This window comes from Delphinus delphis, chromosome 1 (assembly GCF_949987515.2).
Source record: "Delphinus delphis chromosome 1, mDelDel1.2, whole genome shotgun sequence".
NCBI lineage: Eukaryota > Metazoa > Chordata > Mammalia > Artiodactyla > Delphinidae > Delphinus > Delphinus delphis.
In genome coordinates this window covers 161,827,594-161,849,904 of record NC_082683.1, presented here as the reverse complement: position 1 = coordinate 161,849,904, position 22,311 = coordinate 161,827,594, and the positions used below count along the sequence as shown (strand labels likewise).

The 22,311-nt window shown below is 49.2% G+C and overlaps 1 protein-coding gene and 1 pseudogene across 2 annotated transcripts in view; one reads left to right on the top strand and one right to left on the bottom strand.

Annotated features, from left to right (window-relative positions):
• EPHX1 (epoxide hydrolase 1) overlaps window positions 1–22,311 on the top strand; it is a 40,040-nt gene that overhangs the window by 6,233 nt on the left and 11,496 nt on the right. The window contains exons 1-3 of one of the 2 annotated variants that reach the window (XM_059997558.1): window positions 10,745–10,887; window positions 13,848–14,035; window positions 16,713–16,893. In XM_059997558.1, the coding sequence (XP_059853541.1) occupies window positions 13,853–14,035; window positions 16,713–16,893 (364 nt within the window). In that variant the 5' untranslated portion in view covers window positions 10,745–10,887; window positions 13,848–13,852. Of the gene's footprint in view, window positions 1–10,744; window positions 10,888–13,847; window positions 14,036–16,712; window positions 16,894–22,311 lie in introns of those variants that run through there. The other variant, XM_059997549.1, reaches the window with a different exon arrangement.
• LOC132424822 (small ribosomal subunit protein eS19 pseudogene) lies at window positions 1,300–2,382 on the bottom strand (annotated as a pseudogene).

Genomic DNA, 22,311 nt, shown 5'->3' with positions numbered 1-22,311 from the left:
CGGGGCTTGGTTCCAGATCTTTCAGGGAGATAAACATGGCCCTTGTCCTAAGTGCGGAGCATTCTAATCTGTCCAGCCCAGCTGACCTTGCCCATGGGCCTGGCCCACCCCAGCACCGCTGGCCACTGGGGTTCCGAGAAAAGCCTGTGGGTGGAGAGGCTGGTCACGTGCTGGGCTGTGCAGAGTTGGGGAGGCCCTTCCCCCAGGGTATTCCCCCATCTGTACTGGGCCAGAGTGGTCTCCGCTACAGTGAGCTTGCCTGGGAGTTTCGGGCATCGCTGTTGGGGAGCCTCTGGGAGCCCCAGGCTTTGGCCAGCCTTCGGTGCACGTTGCTTGGAGGGACGTTCCTGGTCTGGGTGGCCTTCCTTGACATGCCCACCTGGAGTGGAAGGGAAGCCATCTGTTTTCCCCTTTCTGCTGGATATGTCTCTCCCCAGGGAGGAGCAGCAAGGCTGGGTAGGGCGGCGAGGGGCCGAGGCCGAGGAAGCACACAGACCCCCAGCCCTGCCTTTCTCTGGCCTGGAGTCGGGGGGCACACAGTGTACCCCTCTGCCCCGCGCTTGTGGACCACTGGCCGACTACTTCCCCAGAAGGAACACAAGGTTATTACGCTCCTGAGTCTGAATCCCTGTCAGGAAGACATCAGACAACAGGCTGGAGGGAGGAATCCCCCGTGCAGGCCACAGCTGGGCCTTCTCCTGGGGCTCAGGTCTGTGTCCACCCTCTCGGCCTCTTCTCTCTCTTTTTTTTTTTTTTTTGCTGTATGCGGGCCTCTCACTGTTGTGGCCTCTCCCGTTGCGGAGCACAGGCTCCGGACGCGCAGGCTCAGCGGCCATGGCTCACGGGCCCAGCCGCCCCGCGGCATGTGGGATCTTCCCGGACCGGGGCACGAACCCGCGTCCCCCGCATCGGCAGGCGGACTCTCAACCACTGCGCCACCAGGGAAGCCCTCGGCCTCTTCTCTTGAAGGACATTTGGGCATCCAGCCCAAGGCCAGGTACATGGTAGGAGTTGGAGTTAGCTAGTAGCTTTCTATGACTTGGGGAGCATTTTCAGATTGTGAGTTTCTCACCACCTGCCTGGGTCCGAGGGAGAAGACTCTCCGAGGGCAGGCTGGCTGGCCCACCCCTCCCCCCATCGTGGTCAGCAGGATCCTGAGGCTGAGCCTCATCTTTTTAGATCCCAAACCCTGACATTTACAGTGCGCCTGGGATACCGGCCCATCTCTACAAACTAGGCTCAGAAGTAGGTCGTCTATAATTCCTCAAGGAGAATTCAGCCACTTTTTGCTCAAAAGGTCTGATCATTTTCAACGCTGTCATTCAAAGAACTTTTAAATTCATTCATTCAACAAATTTTTTTTTTATCACAAATTGTCAACAGCACTTCATTTTGTTCGAATGCTTCTTGTTGGCAGCTGCCACCCGTCCAGCGATTCTGTCCAGATCTCTCTGTCCCTGAGGTGTCAGTTTGTAGCCCCCATCTTGGTCCTTTCCCACCTTTTTCAGCCCCTCCAGGGCTTGGAGAACCCGACAGACCACGCTCTTGGAGCCTCTGCCGAAGTGGCTGGGCATGACACCGTTTCCCTGACACCCACCATAGATCTTGGTCACGGAGCCCCCGCCCCAGCCCCGGGGCTGCCCCAGAGATACAGGTGCCTTGCTGTGGAAGCAGCTCGTGTGTAGAGCCCGTTCTTATCGTAGGGAGTGAGCTCTTTATGCTTGGCCGGCTTGACAGTGTCCACCCATTCAGGGGCTTTCAACTTCCTGGACTTTCTGAGGAAAGCTGCCAGCACTCTGACGAACTCCCGCTGGTTCACGTCTTTTACAGTAACTCCAGGCATCGTGCAGCCTCCGAGCTGCCAGCCAGGGGAAAAGGCCATTCAACAAATATTTACCGAGCATCCAATAAGTGCCAGGCACTGGGGACACAGGGGAGCCAAAGCAGCCCTAGTCTCTACCCTCAAAGAGCTTCCTTCCAGTGGGGGAGACCCCTACCAGTCACATAACGTCATGGACAAACGTGACAGTGACGAGGGGTAGGAAGGAGAGGTACGTGGTGCTGAAATAGGCTTGGAGGAGGGACACGATCTGAAATCGGAAGGATGAACGCAAGTTAAGGAGCTGAGAAGGGATGGGAAGAGCGTTGCAGACAGAGGGAACCAGCATTTCCGCGAAGCCCTGCAGCCGGAGGGAGCAGGTGAGCACACACGCCTGAAAGGACATGGGGGTCAGGGCTGAAGCCTGGGAGGGGTGTGGGCAGGTCAGACCACACAGGCCTTGAAGGTCACCTTAACCAGCGTTGCTTTGTCCCCAAAGTAGCAGGAAGCTATTTAAGAGTTTTAGCAGGGGGTGCGACAGAGTCAGATTTGCATTGCCAAAAGATCGCCCTGGCTACAGAGTGTATTGGGGGGCAGAGCAGGGGTGAGTGGACCGGCTATAGTCCAGGGAGAGACGGGCACCTGGGCACCTGGGCGCGGTGGTGGTGGTGGAGAAGGATTGGGGATATAAGTTGGGAGGTAGAGCTGCCGGAACTTGCCGAGAGATTGGATGTGGATGAAATGGAGGAGGGGGCTTTCAAGGACATCGCATGGGTTTTTGGCTTGGCAGTTGGAAGGTGGCTACTGCCAGCTACAGTGAGAGGGAACCCCAGAGGAAGACAAAGTTTAGGGAGACAAGTGCAACTTCAGATGCACTGGAGGAGGTTTTGAGACATTGAGGAACTATCGACTTGGCAGGTGGGTGCCTGGGTCTGGAGCTCAGAGGGGGTCTGGGTTAGAGATGCTCATGTCTGTCATCTGTCCAGAGGTGGCAGTGGGAGCCATGTGCACAGAAAGGACAGCCCCGTTTGGACACCCGTTCTTCGGCAGCCAGTGTTTCTCCCACAGCCCAGCCAGCTTTCTTTACCCTGTTTCACATGTTCGCCAGGCCCCCGGCCCTCAGATGCCCATGGGTTTCTGAGTTTCCGGATTCACCTTTGTCTCCAGGGCTTCTTGGCCACTGGGAAGTCACACCTCAGCTGCTGAGTGCGTTTGCGCAGTTCTGGTGCTGCGAGGTGTCTGACTCACTGTTGGAGCTGGATCACAGGGAAGACTCACTCTTGTGGTTGTCCATATTTTTTAAATGTATAATTATTTTGTTTTGGGGTAGATAGTACATGCATTTGGTAAAAAGAATTTTTTTTTTCAACATGCAAAAGCATATTCAGTGAAAGTTTGTTTCCTCTTTGCTGTCTTTTGAGAACATACCTTTATATGATTGGGGCAGCAGGAAAATGTTTATTTATCATATAAATGTTCCAGAGATGGAACAGTAATAGAGCACTGAAAATTTTGAAGACCGGGCATTTGTTCTTAAGAGTGTGCGCCCTGGGGGAACTTGATATATTTTCTTTCCACCCTGACTTTCTCAATTAGTTGGGATTATGTTAGGCTTTATATAATAGAAAACTCAAAATAACAATGGATTAAACAATATAGAAGTTTATTTTCCTGTCATACAAAGGAAGTTTGGGAGTAAGCAGTCCAGGCCTGGGCTGGTGGCTCCATGGTGAATGCAAGATCCTTCCATCATCTCTGATTTCCATCCTCAAGATCACTTCATGGTCCAAAATGGCTACCAGAGTCCAGCCATCATGTCTGAGTCCCAGGAAGCATGAAAAGAAAGGGGAAGGGCAAAAGGGTGTGCTTCCCAGCTGAGTCAGGGCTCTCTACATAGTTTTCCACACACATGCAGGACCCATGTACTCTTGTGTAGGTTGTTTACTGGACAAGGATGCCATTCATATCATCAACATCATGGATTTATATTTTATTTACAAGTGCTTTCTAGCATATGGCAAAGCAGTATATTAGATTCATCTTGTGATGGTATTTTGAGGAATGGATGCCTTTTCCTAATCACACAAAGGTACTGTCTGGATCACAGATGGCTCTGCCTCAAATACACTTCCAGCTCTTTGTCAGCACCTAATCACCCTGTCATACTGAGCTGCAAAGAGGGCCAAGAAATGTAGTGTTTAGCTGCGCTTCTCCAACTAAAATAAAAATTCCAGTGCTGAGAACGAAGAGGAAAACATAGCTGGCAGTCTGCCACACTATCAGTCTCAGGGCATATTTGCTGAAGCAGCCCAATCACTAAGGGCAGCTGGGGTGGAATGTTGGTTTTGAGTAATCTCTTGCCCTGGCCACCTTTTTCTCATGCAACCATGAAATACTCACCTCCCAAGTATATTTCCTTTCCTCACTCCCCTTGGCATCTAATTTACAGAAGGGTCATCTGAACTGCAAACACAATTTCTAAGTTAAACTCCTGAGTCAGCTTCAACATGATGAAGTAACAATTCATAAAAGAGATAAGGTAGGGACTCCTTTCAGCTAATATAGAAATTAAATGACTGCACTCCAAAGTTTGTAATCGTCAGCTCTACACTGAACATGGATGTAGATTCTTGTGGTTCTTTGCTTACACCATGCACTTTCTTACTTCCATGCCTTTGCACATGCTCTCTTTTCTCCCTAGATTTATCCCCATTCCACCATTATTTTCTGCCTGGTAAACTCCTATTCATCCTTAAAAACCCTACTCAGTGACCCCCTCCTCTGTGAAACCTTTGTGGCAGACTAACCACTCTAACTTTGCACACTTCTCTTCCATCTGTGCAGATATATTGTATCTATCATTAGAAAGGTGTTATTTGTTCATCTGTTTGTCTGTCCTACTAGAGCATGCACTTCAGCAGGTACAGGACTGTGTCTTGTTCCTTGTGCCTGCAAAGACCCCAGCTCATAGTCATAGGTAGCGTCTACTAAACCGCCCTTTGATCCAAAAGCAAGTTTATACTTACTTTTCCAGCACCAATACAAATCTCTTATTTACTTTAAAAGAACAAAATGACTTCTTGATACTTTACATATTCAAATTACAAGAAAAGAGTTTTCACTTGAACTTTCAGTATCAATCTAAAAGTGAATTGTGGGCTTCCCTGGTGGCGCAGTGGTTAAGAATCCGCCTGCCAATGCAGGGGACACAGGTTCGAGCCCTGGTCCGGGAAGATCCCACATGCCACAGAACAGCTAAGCCCGTGCGCCACAACTACTGAGCCTCCACTCTAGAGCCCACGTGCCACAGCTATTGAGCCCGTGCGCCTGGAGCCCATGCTCCGCAACAAGAGTAGCCCCTGCTCGTCGCAATTAGAGAAAGCCTGTGCACAGCAACAAAGACCCAACACAGCCAAAAATAAATAAGATAAAGGAATCGTATGTTTTTCTTTTTAATTCCATCAGTATTTTTATTTATTTATTATTTTTGGCTGCGTTGGGTCTTCGTTGCTGCAGGCGGGCTTTCTCTAGTTGCGGCAAGCGGGGGCTACTCTTCGTTTTGGTGTGCGGGCTTCTCACTGCAGTGGCTTCTCTCGTTGTGGAGCATGGGCTCTAGGTGTGTGGGCTTCAGTAGTTGTGGCATGTGAGCTCAGTAGTTGTGGCTCATGGGCTCTGGAGCACAGGCTCAGTAGTTGTGGTGCACGGGCTTGGACCAGGGCTCGAACCCATGTCCCCTGCATTGGCAGGTGGATTCTTAACTACTGTGCCACCAGGGAAGTCCCAATCATATGCTTTAAAACTTGTGTTTTTGCCCCAAGCATAACAGAAATACTATACATTCAGTGAAATTATTAGACTGGGTTTCCTTTTAGCAATCCTAGAGAACTAAGCACCCTTTTTACTTGGTCTCCTATAGTTAAAATTGTCCTTTTCGAGTAAGACCCAGAAAGACAAAAGAAAAGTAAAATAATAAATTGCTCTATTTGCCTCTTTTAAGGGTAAAGGTCACCATATTGCACAACTGACTTCTTCAACTTGAACTAATTCCTAATTTTTTCCCAAGTTTCAGAAGCGCATGCTCAAAGCTTCAGTATAGAATGTGGGGACTTAAACTTCATATAATCCCATTTCTTATGAGTAGTCAACTGCTGCTCAGATTTACTTCTCAGCTCAACATTTTAGAACTAAATGACCACTGTCCTCCAGTTACTGTGTCTTTAAAAAAATTAGGCTAGTTTACAACAAAAGCTGCATTTTCCTTACTAGACAAACTAATCATTTTTTAAGGAAGGGTACTGTGGCTTCAAGAAAAAAAATTGCTTTCATTCTGAAAGGCTACCACCCACTCTCCCATTCTCTCAGCAAAGTGTTTTGCCAGTATTCTGGAAAAGTGCATTACAAACAAAACAAAACAACAACTTAATCAGATAAAATATATTCTCTGAACTTTTGGAGTAGATGAATTACCTTCCAGTTTCGGGTGCTAGCATAATAAAGCAGGCACTCTCGTTTTGCATTGTATTACTTCTGAATTTTTCATGGTGTCTCCTAAATATTGATGTTTTGAAGTAGATAGAATATTTTCTACACCAGCAGGAGCTGACCACACAGAAGAGATAAATATAGCTTTCCTTGGAAACGGGGAGGCTTAGTAAACAGAATTCTGCTCCCTTACACTGAGAATGTAACTTCTCAGAAGAGTGGGGACTACCCAGGTGCACGGACTGCAAAACACTGGTAGCCAAGATGTACGTGACCTTGTGCTTTCCTTATCCTTCAAGTCCGTCCTTGGTGAGGGCACATGGGGAGGCCAGCAGATGCCCACGCCATGCACTTTCCTGCTCCCAGCCTGCTTATCCTTAAGTCATCTCATAGGGATAGGGGTCCTCTGGGGTCTCTTCCTGCATGAAGATTCGGCACAGTAATAAGGGCTTTGGGGGAAGGGGAAGGAACACACATCGGTAGAGTACCTGTTTTGAGCCTATGAGATTGGCGTTATCCCCATTTTAGAGAGGAGTCCACAGATGCTCAGAGCAGTTTGGTAACTTGTCCAAAGCCCCCCAGCTGGTAAAATGGCAGCGCTGGGCTTTGAACTACTCAAACAGGGAAGCAAGCTAGAAGATCCTTTACTGTAAACTCCAGAATGTTCCCGGTTCTTAAAGTCAAAGGTAGTCCGAGTTGCTGTTGATGGGGCGATGTCTCATGGAACGGGGGTTCTACCAGGAAAGCCAGACTGGCTCTTCAAATGGGAACACCCAAGTGGGCCACCAGGCTTCCCCAAACTCACAGGGTGTTTGCATTTCCTCGATGTATGGCGGGACGGGGTGACACTTTGTTCCCAGGGACCCAGTGACTAGGTCTGCCCTCTAATGTCCCACCCTCCTCCAGGAATCAGGCTTACCCGCGGCTGACTTCTGAGTCAGTAGTTCTCACTGAGTAGAGAATCAGAGCCCGGGTGGGGTGCCACAGTGGAGGGGCAGCACACAGGCTTATAGGGAGGCCTGCGACCGTGGTCACCCCACACTCGTGACTGCTCAGCGCACCCCTGCATTGTTAAGTCACACGCCCCAGTCTCGCTCTTGAGGCCTCTCTTTTCTGGGCTACATGCGGACCTGTCCCCTGTCTGCACACTGTATTCACTGGGGAGTTGACAACATAGCGCTTGGGCTCCAGCCCCCATACCAAAGGAAAGCGCTATCCTCAAGTCTCTTACTACAGATTCGGTTTGCTTGTCTATGTCCTTTCTATAAGTGGAGTCATGCGGTGTGTGCTCTTTTGTGTCTGGCATCTTTGGCCCAGCACTGTTTGTGGGATTGATCCCTGTCACTGTGTGTAGTTACAGATCGTCTGTTCTCATTGTATGGTGTTCCCTTGTGTCAAGAGACCATCATCTGTGGTGGAAGGACATCTGGATTGTTTCTAGTTTTTGGCTTCTACAGATCGGATCGGATCGTGCTGTTACGGACATTTCTCATTTGTGACTTTTCGTAAACACGTGGACACATCTCGGTTCGATCTATACCTAGGAATGAATTGCTGAGTCATAGCGTTTGTATCTGCCCAGTTTTAGGAGATTCTGTCAAACAGTCTTCCAGAGGGATTTTACGAAAGTCTCCTGTTACATTTTGATTCATCCTAGTTTCTCTCTAGCACTGTTACCTCAATTCCAGTTTTGAGGGGACCCTCCACAGACCCTTCCATCTTAAAGGTCAACGTCTTACCTGAGTCCGGTGGTAGGACTGAGGCCCACCAGCCAGAGGTGGGCCTGAAACCCCAGCCCTGCAGCTTCAAGTGTGTGCCTGCACTGACACTGAGCGCCTCCGTGGGCAGAGCCCCGTGCTTGGAGCCACGGGGAAGACAGAAGAAACAGAAGATCGCATTCTAGCTGGAGGGGGCGGAGGGGTTGGGGCAAGATAGGAAAGACACCTGCAAGGAAGGTGACTTGGACGGCGTCTCCCCAGCTTCCTTCTAAGCTCTCAGCAGTCCCCCTGCCCCAAGCAGGCCTGGTGACCTTGAGCAGAGCCATGTGGTCTCCCTGAGCCTCCGCCAGCTCTCTGTCACAACGGGCTTGGCTATTACAGTATTCAGTTCTGTGGTTGTTCGGCCACCTGTTACAAACAAGGCATGGTGGGTGGGGATTTGGGGCTGAAAAGGACAGAAGCCTTTGAGAAGCACACAGTTTCATCGTACAGAAAAATCCTCCCCAAGTAACAAAGCATAAGGAATAGAGGTGGTCTGGGGAAGGGGGGCTTGTGGGTCTGGCTGTCATTATTAGAATCCTGCCACATTTCCCCTCCAACCCCACCCCCTTCACTGGCTGTGATCTCAGACGAGTTACACAACCTTGATTTTCTCATCTGTAAAGTGGGACTGTTGTGAGGATTAATGGGTCAAATGATACAAAGTGCTCACAGCAGTATCCGAGGAAGCCCTCCCTAAGATGCCTGTTACCCTCAGGCCTTGAGCCCACTGGGGTGAGAGTTCAGGGGCGAACATAAATACACACTGCCATGGGGTCAAGGGCGGCTCACGGACAAGAGATTTTGCGGGCTCCTGAGGGAGGAAGAGCAGGGTTCTGATGGGGGAAATGGAGGGTTGTCCCAGGATTTGGAGGTCTGTTTGTGGGGGACAGAGAAACTGCCTTGTATGGCTTCAGGCTCCAGAGTCGGGGTGCCTCCTGGGGCTGGCTAGGAGTTTAGCCTGTAGCTTGCAGGCTGTGAGAAGGACAGATTATGGAATTTCTCCTCCCTAGGAAAAGACGGTTGGTAAAATGTGATAGTTAGGCTGCTGAGACTTTCACAGGCCTGGCTGTGGGGGCAGCAGGCCCCACTGGAACTGTAGCATTTTCTTCAAATTTCTAACTGGGATCTTGGACACCATGGATGTGGAGTCATGGGTCCACCCTTCCCCCTGAGAGTTACAACCAGGAGGGCAGCTTGGGGAATCCAGCTTTCTGCACGGGACCAACTTACCAGTCTGTGTGCAGAGAGAGGCTCTGGGATTGTCTGCTCACCTTGGAGATAGCATTTTCTCTTTGCTTCTTGATCCTATAGAAGGGCCACAGTCCCTCCCACCTCGGTCAGGCCCAAGTGTTTATTCAACGACTGTTGGTGAGATTCCTGCATCTGCCAGAACTGGGCTCGGTGCTCACTGGGATACCTTGGGGAGCGAGACAGATAGCCAGCCTTCTTAGAGTTTATAATTCAGTCTAGAGCAAAGGTTCTCAGAGTGTGGTCCCCGGACCACCAGCAGCAGCACTACCTGGGAACTAGTTAGAAATGCAGATTCTCCGGCCATACCCCAGATCCCTTGAATCGTTTAACAGCTTCTCAGGTGATTCTAACACATCCTGAAGTTGGAACTGCTGATCTGCAGCATGGGTTCTGCACTGAGGGCAATTTCCCTCCCAGGGAACATTCGGCCATATCTGGAGATATGTTTGGTGTCACACGGGGCGTGGTGGGGTGGGGGTGGGGGTAGGGGAGGAGGTGGAGCTGGTATTACTGGGTAGAGGCCAGGGATGCTGTTAAACACCCTACAATGCACAGGACAGTCCTCATAACAAAGAACTATCTGGTCCAAAATGTCAGTTGTGCTGAGGTTGAGAAGCCCTGCCCTAGAGCAGTTACAGTAGAGGGCAGCGAGGGCAGTGGTCCTTTTCTCCCTTTGTTCCAGATGTGTTGCTCCCTGGCCACATGACCTGGGGTGAGTCACGGCCACCCCTGGCCTCAGTTTCCCCAGCTATGAAGTGAGGGGGGTGAACTCACGTTGCTGAGTTCCTCTTTAGCTTGGAGGTTCAGTGGTTCCAACCTAGCAACTGGCCGACCCAGGGAGGTTGGGCTGATGCAGCCCTACTCTTCGTCTCAGGTGCCAACTGGCCTAGAGAGGCCTTGGGGGAGGGGAGGCAGGTAAGGGCTCTGTCATCTGCCTAGTGCTACCGCCTCCGCAACCCAGGCTGCGGCAGCCAGAGCCCAGCTGGCCTTGGGTTTCCCGGTGAACGGTGCTTCTCCCCACTGGGGGAGATGGGGAGTCCAACCCCAAGGAGCCCGCCCTGGGGAGGAGAGTCACCAGCTGGCTCCACGCCCTGGCCTGCACTGTGCAGGGAGCTGGGCAGGCAGAGCGGCGCCTTCCCTCCTGAGCCTCAAACTTCCACTTTCCTCATACTCTAAGTAAACCAGCAGTCCTGGCCAAGGAGGGCCGGAGGCCTGAGGGCAGCCGCGGCACCCGGGTAGCCGTCCGGCCGGCGCCCGGCACGCCCAGACTCTTTACGCCCCGGGGGTGGGCGTCTCGGCTCTCCCTCCTTACCAGGGAGCGTGGGGGCGGAGTTAAACCAGGGACGCAGGGGGCCCCTGAACTCTGATTGGTCGGACTCTGAGGCCCCGCCTCTTCTCGGAGCTGGCTGACCTCCTTCCTCATGGACCCCCAGCTCCTGTGCACCGGCAAGGGGAAGGTCTTGTTTATTTAATTTTTCGGAAAAAAAATGTGCAGGCCTGAGAGACCCACTCGGGTAGACGGCCGCGGCCCGCGTGCAGTCGTGGCTCCTGTGCTCTGAGGGTCCCAAAGAGCAGGTATGAAGGCTTGAGGCTGAAAACATGCTGAAGGGAGACAAGATGGGATGGGGGCGGGGTTGGCAGGAGCAACATGCCCGATGACAGACAGGGAATGAATGCTTTGACTACAAATTCTAATCCTCACAAGTGCGATGCGATTTGGGGCAAGTCCCTTGCCTGCTCTGACTCTTACCTTAAGTGAAAAGGAAAGTCAAGTTCAATGAATTTTGACTCCTTAGTGGGTGGATTTGTATGGGCCATGGTTTATCACGTTCCCTGGAAAACCCACCTGCAGACAGTCGATACCTGTTACACCTGGCTAACCTAGAGCGCCTTACTTCGTGTGCGTTTAGCACCCGCTGTTAAATAAAGGGCGGTTAATAGGTGGCAGATTAACACACTGCAGGAAAGCTCGCTTTGTAATCCGAGATCAGTGGCTCTAAAGCGCCCTCCTTGAACCAACCTCCTTGACTAATATTCTTATTATTTTAATTAGGATGCAAGAGAAAGGGCTTTAAACTTTCTCCTTGAATCTGTTATGTTGCCCTGGGCTGTGGCCCATCATGGTGACCCTTGTCCTGGTTCCCTGAATTTAGATGCAGTGCTTGAACACTGATCATTTCAACATTCTCTCTCGTGGTTCTGTTTGCTGTCGAAGTCCGGGGACATAACTACGCTGCACACACATCAGATCTGCTAAGTTGGTAGGACCCAGTAATTGTTAAAAGGCAGTGGGGGAGCTTCCCTGGTGGTGCAGTGGTTAAGAATCTGCCTGCCAATGCAGGGAACACGGGTTCGATCCCTGGTCCGGGAAGATCCCACATGCCGCGGAGCAACTAAGCCCGTGTGCCACAACTACTGAGCCTGTGCTCTAGAGCCCGCGAGCCACAACTACTGAGCCCACATGCCACAACTACTGAAGCCCGCACGCCTAGAGCCCGTGCTCCGCATCAAGAGAAGCCACCTCAATGAGAAGCCCACGCACCGCAACAAAGTGTAGCCCCCGCTCGCTGCAACTAGATAAAGCCCACGCGCAGCAACGAAGATGCAATGCAGCCAAAAAAAACCTTAAAAAACAAATAAATTAAAAATTTTAAAAAGGCAGTGGGGAGTGAGGGTGGCGCCTGCAGCCGCCCCACCTCTCCTGCAGGCCCCTAACTCCACAGCTCTGCTTCCCTGGCTGCTTCCCAAGGAGCTGATCAAAGGGTGAGAACTCAGAGCTCATGTGGACAAGTGAAAGCACTGGGATAATTCTATGCAGAAAAGGGAAAGTTGGGCATTTATATCCCAGCAGCAAGTGACAACTGTGCTCTTGGCCTCTCTGTGCTTGACAACATCCTGCAAAATTTATCTTATTTGCTTCTACCGTGTATGCTGATTTCACAGATACTGGCAAAGTGCCTTTCTGGGCAGGCATTATGCTGGGCACTGGGGTCAGGGCAGGGACCAGGATAGACACAGTCCTTGCCTTCCCAGCTCCAGACTTGTGTCGTGACCCTCCCACTGGGTGAACTGTGTCCATCTGCTCCTGCTGCTGGGGGCAGCTGTGCTCTCTGCCTTCTGCCTTTTCCCACATGCTCCCCAGTGCCCCACAATCCCTAAGCCTAGTCCTGCCTTCGAATACCACAGAGACTAGCAGCTGGCTTTTCTCCCTGTTCTCAAAGGGTAGGATTTCCTGGGAGGGACAGAGCGTCTCTCTGTGGGAGGCGGGAGAAGCCTGTGCATGTTTTCTTTTCTTGGCAGGAGCAAACCTCAGAGCCTCAGCAAGCCCCCAGCAGAGTCCTGTGGCAGACAGAGGGCACCCTAGGGTGGGTTTGCTAGCAGCGTCCTCCTCCTGCCCCAGTTTTCCAAGGGAGAGTCCGGATGGACCTGGGAAGTGGATCTGCTGAGGCCTCACCTGAGATCCATGCTTTCTCCTCCGGTTGGGTCCTGACTGCCCTGCATCCAGCAGACCCTCTGCTGGCTCAGGCCCGAGGACGGTGCCCGTATTCACGCACATTTCTCTGAATGTGAACCTTTGGGGGGTTACTTCCCCTGGGAATGTGCAAGATGAGGAGCTAGATAATAATGCTGGGCCAGTGTCAGCCTGGTATTGGTTTGCAGGAACTAAGTCTTTCTTCCCCTTCTGAGAAAAAAGCAGGGGAATCAGACTAATGAGGGTTAAAAGAGCTGAGTTGATATGAAATGTAATAGGCAAGTCTGTAGAGGCAGAAGGTAGATTAGTGGTTGCTTGGGGCCTTGGGTGGTATGAGGGACAAAGCAGGGTGATAGCTAAAGGGTACAGGGTTCCTCTTTGTGGTGGTGAAAATGTTCTAAAATTGTGGTCATGGTTGCACATATCTGTGAATATACTAAAAACCACCGGGTTGTACACCTTAAACAAGTGAATTACATGGTATATGAATTATATCTCAATAAAGCTGTTGACAACCAACTGAGATATGTAGCCATGTTTGGGCCACTGAACACTCCCCCACCCCAAATGAACTTAACTTCCCAGCTCTTCACACCTCCCCTCTTACCCCTATGGGCACCCTGAGGACAGACCCCCCCTCAGAGAGAGACAGCAAGGGGCAAGCATGGCTCTATCTCCTCTCCTGAGCCCACCACTCAGAGAAGTCCCTGCGCCTCCCGTTGGGGAGGGTGTCACGAGGGTGGAGAGAAGCTTCTCTGAAGCGTCTGGAGCCAGAGGCCCCTCAGAGAACCATGAGGCCTCAGAAATGCAGGCCCACCACCCAGGGCTGTGCGGAAGCCAACACAGCTTCACCTTTTCCAAATTTGACTCATGAATTTCATAGCTCAGTAGGATTATGGGTGATTTTTGTGTCTTTTTCTGTTGTTTTCCAATTTTTCCATACTATGCTTATAATATTATTTTTTTCAGGACAAAATTACCTAAAGTCGAGGGTTGGGTGGGAAAGAAGTCGGGGATCTGGCGTTTCCGGCCAGAGGTCAAGGTGATTCTATCCCCCTTGCAGGAGTCATGTGGCTGGAAATACTCCTCGCCTCAGTGCTGGGCTTTGTCATCTACTGGTTCGTCTCCAAGGACAAGGAGGAAACTTTGCCACTTGAAGATGGATGGTGGGGGCCCGGGGTGAGGCCCACAGCTGGGGAGGACGAGAGCATCCGCCCATTCAAGGTGGAAACGTCAGATGAGGAGATCAATGTAAGGCACCTCTTTCCAGACGAGGGAGCAGTTGGGAGAGGGGGGAGGTCCCTTCTGGGGCTGCGCCTCAGGCTGGGGCTGGGATGGGGAGGGGCTTGGGAAGTGCTCCTCTTGGGGGAGGGGTGTTTTTTCACCTACTCTTCTCCCACTGGGCTCTCCCGCTCTGCCCACCCATCCCTTCTGCTCCTTCCCTCCCCTGTTTCCGCCTTCCCCTTCCCAAGGCCCCAGCAGTACCCAGGCCGGCAAGTGGGTGCCAGCTGGACCCAAGGGTCACAGAAAGCAGCTGGTTTTGCCTCCTTGGTGGCCCACCTGAAACCCTGGGAGTGAGCTTGTCGGCTCAGGGCCTGGGTGGAGATCGTGAGTGAAAAGCAAGGCCGTGGTGACATAAAAGCTGCTGCACAGAGAACCTGGCACAGGGCCAGCCGTGGCCAGGCACCTACTGTGTGTCAGCCCCCTTGTAGTCACATGCAGTCCCTGCGGTCACGCAGAAAGTGAAGCTCAGAGAGGCAAAGCAACTGACCCAAGGCGACCGAGATAATAAGCAGAGGGTTTAAACTCAGATCTGTCTAACTCCAAAGCCTAGGCCCATCCTCTGCATGGGGCTGGAATCAGGATGGATGGACATGATCGTGGGGTGGGCTGATCTGAGAGCGAGGCTTGAGCAGGGCCAGGAGGGTGGGTGGGACCTGCGATGTCCCTACTCATCCTTTTTTCATTTTGTGGGTGTGGGAGCACCTACTGTGTGCAGGCCCTGTGCTGGGTGCTTAGAAGAAGAGGGAGAGCCTTCCCTCAAAGAGCTCCTAGTCCAGCAGTTGAGAAATGTGGACAGAGAAACGTTAATGATTAATAGAGATAAATGCGGTAAGAGGTGCCGATAAAAAGTCATGGGAGCGCTCAGGAGGATGGGATTAAAGAGCGGAGACAGCTGTACCCAAGAGAAGCCAGACTGAGGCTCCCTTGGTAGCACTTGACGAGGTGTCGCTATTGAGGACAGAGGCTGAGCCCTGTCGATACCTCCTTTAGTGGGTTCCTAGGCTCAGCGTCTGACATTCCTAAAATCTGTGTGGAGGTTACTGCAGTGCTTGGGAGGACACTCTGGGAAGGGTAACACTTGAGAGGCTCCGTGGACCAACTTGAACTTCCCCAGCTGGAGCTGCTCTTTCAGCTTGATGCACGCCTGCCCGTGAGACTTGTACCTTCTCTCCGGGTCTGTCATTTTTATCCTAACTGAGTTAGGATATACTGTATCGTTCAGTGCTGCGTATCAGAGTCAGCAAATCCATCCTGCCACATTTTTTTTAAATTAATTAGTTAATTTATTTATTTATGGCTGTGTTGGGTCTTCGTTTCTGTGCGAGGGCTTTCTCTAGTTGTGGCAAGCGGGGGCCACTCTTCATCGCGGTGCGTGGGCCTCTTACTATCGCGGCCTCTGTTGTTGCAGAGCACAGGCTCCACATGCGCAGGCTCAGTAGCTATGGCTCACGGGCCCAGTTGCTCCGTGGCATGTGGGATCCTCCCAGACCAGGGCTCGAACCCGTGTCCCCTGCATTAGCAGGCAGATTCTCAACCACTGTGCCACCAGGGAAGCCCCACCTGTTTTTTTTTTAATTTAATTTTTATTTTCTATCGGAGTATAGTTGATTTACAAGGTTGTGTTAGTTTCAGGTGTACAGCAAAGTGATTCAGTTATACACAGATATATATCCTTTTTTTTTCAGATTTTTTTCCCATATAGGTTATTGCAGAATATTGAGTAGAGTTCCCTGTGCTATACAGTAGATCCTTGTTGATTATCTGTTTTATATGTAGTCTGCCACCTGCTTTTGTACAGCTCCCATGCTAAGAATAGTTTTTACATCTTTAAATGGTTGGAAAAAAATCAAAAGAAGAATAATACTTTGCGACATGTGGAAATTACGTGACATCGAATTTCAGTGTCCATAAATAAAGTTTTTTTGGAACACAGCCATGCCCATTTGTCCGTGTACCATCCACGGCTGTCTCCACACTACAAGGGCAGAGTGGAGTAGCTGCAGCTCAAAAAGCCTAAGATATTTATGATCTGGCCCTTTACAGAAAAGTTTGCCAACCCTTGCTGTATATAAGCCTCGATAAATTAAAGATCTGTATTGTTCATACATTTAAAAACTGAAAGATGAGAAGTCAACCTGAAGTCGAAAGTGAAGAACATGTGTTTGGGGAACAGCCACCGTTGTGGGAAGCCAGGAGGTTTCTTCTGGGATAAACCTAACAACCCAGAGCACAAGTGTGCAGACCAGGAGTCTCCTCACCTTGTCTGGTGAAACTTTGCTTTGCCTCTGCTGTACATATTATATATAATATATATTAATATAATTATAATATATAATACATATTATATATCATATATATTAACTATATTAATATATAATTAATATATTACATATAATATCTAGGATATAATAATATAAAATATATTATATAATATAAAATAAATATAAATAAATTATAAATATATAAATAAAATATAATAATATAAAATATATATTATACATTTTATGTACTATAATAATGTTATAAAATATATAATATTTGGGTCTTGTGGCTGCAGGGTTTGGAACTGTCTTCTGGAAACAAACTTTCTCTTGTGCTCTGCCTCATTCACCTTCTCTACTTGGGGTCCTGCATTTTGCTCCAGGATTTACACCAGAGGATTGACAAGGGCCGTTTAACCCCACCTTTGGAGGACAGCCGCTTCCACTACGGTTTCAACTCCAACTATCTGAAGAAAGTCATCTCCTACTGGCGGAATGAATTTGACTGGAGGAAGCAGGTGGAGACTCTTAACAGATATCCTCACTTCAAGACTAAGATTGAAGGTATGTTTCCAGAACACCAGCTGGAGGGGGATGTATATCACAGGAACGGCCTTCTTAGGTACTGGACGTGACTTAGGGACTTTCCTGGTGGTCCAGTGGTTAAGACTCTGCGCTTCCACCGCAGGGGCATGGGTTCCATCCGTAGTCAGGGAACTAAGATCCCGCATGCCTCCCAGTGCGGCAGAAAAAAAAGAACCACCTTCCTTAGATACTGGACATGACTTAGATAAAGCCCGGAGACCCAGAATTCAATTATTGGTCACTGAGATGTATTTGGAAGGTATAACGCCACGAGGATGCAAAAATAATGCAGAACCCCAACAAATCCAATGGTCTTTAGAGCTAAACAGGAAAACATATAAATAAAATAAAAACCAAAGAAATGCACAGTCCACTTCAGTGATAGAACAATCTCTGAGAGGATGGAGATAAGATTTAGATCTGGGCGTGGCCTCGGTCAGTCAGCCCCTCCTTGAAGCTTTGGAGTCCATGATGCTGTGACTGTTCAAGGGTGCTCAGCCTGTCAGTCAAGGTCCGAATAAAAACTGTCCTGTCTCTGCAGCTCTAGATCTCCCGTCCCAACAGTATCACAGGTTGTCACCCAACTTCATCTGGAAGGGAAGGTATCTCTCAAAATGTTCTTGGGAAAGTAACCTAAGATCATTTGGGATGAGATAATAGTTTCCTAAGTGGAAAAACATTTTTTTAGCCCCAGAAAGATTTAGAATCAAATATAGAAATGCTTAAGAAAATCAAACTCATGCTGTTAATTTTTACAAATTTATCTGTTTTTAATTATAGTAAAATACACATAACATAAAGTTGACCATTTAAACCATTAAGTGTACATTGTTATGTGTAACGCCACAGTGGAGTAAGTACTTTTATATTGTTATCCAGCCAGCACAGCCATCTATCTTCAGAACTTTTTTTATTTTGCAAAACTGAAACTCTGGGGACTTCCCTGGTGGCACAGTGGTTAAGAATCCGCCTGCCAGTGCAGGGGACTCGGGTTTGAGCCCTGGTCCGGGAAGATCCCACATGCCGCAGAGCAACTAAGCCCGGGTGCCACAACTACTGAGCCTGCGCTCTAGAGCCCGGGAGCCACAACTACTGAGCCTGCGTGCCACAACTACTGAAGCCTGCGTGCCTAGAGCCTGTGCTCCGCAACAAGAGAAGCCTCTGCAGGGAGAAGCCCGTACACCGCAACGAAGAGTAGCCCTCGTTCGCCGCAACTAGAGAAAGCCCGAGCACAGCAATGAAGGCCCAGCGCAGCCAAAAGTAAATAAATAAATAAACTGAAACTCTGTACTCATTAAGCAGTAATTCCTCATTCCCTCCCTCTCCCTAGCCTCTGGAAACCACCATTCTGCTTTCTGTCTCTATGAATTTAAATATGATTCTGAATCTAAGTATCTCATATGAATGAAATCATACAGTATTTGTCCTTTTGACTTGCTTATTGCACTTAGCATAATGTCCTCAAGGTTCATCCATGTTGTAACATGTGTCAGAATTTCCTTTCTAAGGCTGAATAATACCCCATGGTATAGATTTTGCTTATCCATTCATCCGTCAGTGGATACTTGGGTTGCTTCTGCCTTTTAGCTATTGTGAAAAATATTGCTATGATTATGAGTGTACAAATATCTGTTTATGTTTCTGCTTTCTGTTCTTTGGGTATATACCCAGAAGTGAAATTGCTGAGTCAAATGGTAATTCTATGCTGATTTTTGGGGGGAACTTTAATACTGTTTTTCCTAGCAGTTGCACCATTTTAAATTCATCTTCTTAAAAAATGTTCAGAGAGGTTGTATTTACCTTCCCAAGGCTGAAAAGTGTGGGAATTGCCCAGTTTCCTAATTTTCCACCAGAGGAATATGTAAGTAGAAAAGTCCTAACTGCTTACATATATTGTGTGTGAGTATGTATAAAACTGCGTGTGAAAGAGCTGCATACTGATTTTCATATGAGAATGTTTTGTAATGTAAATGTAATAAATACTACATTATAGGCAAGGACCTCCCTGCATTTGAAGAGTAGGTTTTCATTTATATATATTTGGGGATGAAAAATAATAAATGAGTAAATATTTTTTGAAGTGTACAAGATTCCCAGTTTCTCCATATTCTTGCCAATACTTGTTATTTTCTGTTTTTGTTTTTGTAACAGCCATCCTAACGGGTGTGAAGTGGTAGTACCTCATTGTGGGTTTGATTTACATTTCTCTAATGATTAATGACGTTGAGCACGTTTTCATGTGCTTGTTGGCCATTTGTTTTTCTTCTCTGGAGAAATGTCTACTCAAGTCCTTTGTTCATTTTTGAATCGAGTTCTTTGTTTTTTGTTGTTGTTGTTGAGTTTTAGGAGTTCTCTGTATAGTCTGGATATTAATCCCCTATGAGATAATGTGATTTGAAAATATTTTCTCCCATTCTGTGGGTCGCTCTACCAATAATTTTTCATGTTGAAGAAATTGCACGTTTGGAATTTTAGATATTTGTAATGTTTAAGAGAATTTGGCCTTTGCAAGTAACAGATACGACTTTTCAGTACTAATTTAAAGTGGGTAATTGAGTCATGGATTTAGACCTGTGATTTTATATGAAAATCTTCCTGAGTTTATGTGCAATATTGGAAGATTTAAGCCTCACCATATTTATAAATTTAATTTATTAAAATTCTGAGAGTTACTTAAAGTTTGTGGAAGATATACTCGTTAGTCAAATCAAGTAAAGTTCTTATAAAGGAAATTGAAATTATACAGTGTTTAAGGGAGTGTCATAAAGCAAGTATAGACATGCAGCCCCATTAATCAAAGGTTCCTGGAGAATGTCAACATTTGCTAGATTAAGAAATATATAGAATAATATCTGTAAGTTGAACTCACATGCTTAATGAAGAGCTTTAAATTTGAAATTTGTAACTTCAGAAAGTTGAAGAATAATTTTTAAATCTGTGACTTCAATAAGTAGGAGAATACTTCTAAATATAAGCCAGTTGTTGCTGTGCACTTTAGAGGACTTTGATGCCTTCTGTCATGAGCCTAACAAGGGGATCTAAACCATTTTATCTAAGCCAAAGTACCTACAGGTCCTTCTATGTAATTTACGAAGGTTGCCTTTTGTTTTTTGTGGGTTTTTTTGTGGTACGCGGGCCTCTCACTGTTGTGGCCTCTCCCGTTGCAGAGCACAGGGTCCGGATGCGCAGGCTCAGCGGCCATGGCTCCCGGGCCCAGCAGCTCCGCGGCATGTGGGATCTTCCCGGACCGGGGCACGAACCCGTGTCCCCTGCATCGGCAGGCGGACTCTCAACCACTGCGCCACCAGGGAAGCCCCGAGGGTTGCCTTTTGGATCCCTGGTGCCAGAGGCCTGGCTCCCTTGGGTTTGACTCAGCTCCTTCTGTTACCCCAGCTCTTCAGTGTCCATCCGGCAGCTATTGACAGGGCACCTCCTGTACCCAAGCATTCTGCTTGTGACACACAGTCAGAGAAGACAAGGTCCCTGCCTTCCCAGCTCACAGGCTCTCGGGGGTGATTATAGCATGTGGTAAGGGGTGCTATGAGGGAAGAGGCCCCGGGAACTTTGTGAGCCCCACATGCCACCTGGGAGTGTAAGGGAAGGCTTCCTGGAAGAGGAGGCATCTAGGCTGAAACTTAAAGGATGGATGGGAGTTTGCCAGGTATGTGTGGGGAAGGTTGTCCAGAGGAGGGAACAGCATGTTCCAAAACCCAGAGGCAAGAGGCATTAAAGGGCTGTTTCTTTCCTGGAGGCTTGCAAGCTTGAGAAAGCCTTACCCCACTGGACCGTCTCAGGGCTCCTCACGACATCACAGGATATCAAGTGTTTATAGCACAACACCTTCTCAGGGTACAAGTGCTCCAAAGGGGGTAGTTTCTTGCGTGGAGTTTATCACGGAAGCAGCCCACTGTGACTGAACCAGTGTGCAGTTCAGTCACTTCCCTAGGCCTGCAGCTTGGCCTTGGCCTTGGCCCTGGGTCCTGCAGTGTGGGTCCTCCTGCTGGACCCGGCTTCACGTGCCACCTGCCCCCGCCCCCCCTGCCACAGTGCTGAGCTGGCCACCTCCCAGCCCTGGGCCCAGCACGCCTTCAACGTGTCTCTTTTCCTGGCTCCCCAGCCTGAGGAAAAGCCTTCTTGGCCCAAGAAGGCTCCCTCGTCACTCTCTCTGCTGCTATCCTCCTCCCTCACTTTTGGACCTTTTCGGGGTCCTTTCTGTCTCTGCACTGACCCCTGTGCTCCAGGCTGCTCAAGGCTCAACCTCTGACCCCTCCCCGATGTTCTGTCCTCATCTCCACTAGCCTCCTTATTCGGCCTCCCTGTTCCTGCCACTTCCTTGTTCTGTGATGAGCTTCTGGCTCCAGCCCATGTCCTGGGCCTCCTGCCACAGACCAGTCTCTGTTCTCAGAGAGTCTGAGACATTCAGGGGCTTCAGAGGCCTCCGGGGAATGCAGCCCATCACCTCCAGACGGGAGCGGGGAATCGCCCGAGTCGCAGGGAAGTGGAGGTTCAGGGCCAGAACCCAGCTCTCCAGCCTCCCAGCCTGTCTGTTCTTCCTTCACCTGTGGCCACGGTTTCAGCTCGGGCCCTAGGCTGTGACCACCGCCTCCCCTCACCCCCTGGCCAGGCCCAGTGCTACCCTCTGAGCCCAGTTTGGCTTCTCGATTCTGACCCGGCAGCTTGGGCACAGAGAACCTACCGGTACCACGTAAGGCAACTGAGAGAGTGTTTCCTCCCCAAAGGGAAGGGGGGCCCATAGGGCATATTTTAACATTTTTTTTAATTTTAAAAATTTACGTATTTAAAATTCAAAAAGTACAGAAGGAGACAGAGCTAAAAGGAAGTCTCCCTCTTGTCCCTCCCCAGGGACAGTGTCTGCTTCCGTTAAACACATGCTTCCAGGGGTTTCCCTGGTGGCGCAGTGGTTAAGCATCCGCCTGCCACTGCAGGGGACACAGGTTCGAGCCCTGGTCAGGGAAGATCCCACGTGCCGCGGAGCAACTAAGCCCGTGCACCACAACTACCGAGCCTGTGCTCTAGAGCCCGCGAGCCACAACTACTGAGCCCACGTGCCACAACTACTGAATCCTGCACGCCTAGAGCCCATGCTCCGCAACAAGAGAAGCCACCGCAATGAAAGCCCGTGCACCGCAATGAAGAGTAGCCCCCACTCACCGTGGCTAGAGAAAGCCTGTGTGCAGCAACGAAGACCCAACACAGCCAAAAATAAATAAATAAATAATGAATAAATAAATAAATTTATTAAACAAAAACATACGCTTCCAGGGATAGCCCATGCACACACAAGAATGGATGTATGTGTGTGTTTTTTCTAACTTTAAACTCAAATGATAATGTGATTGATAGAATTCGAATCAAAAATAATCTCACATCATGCTC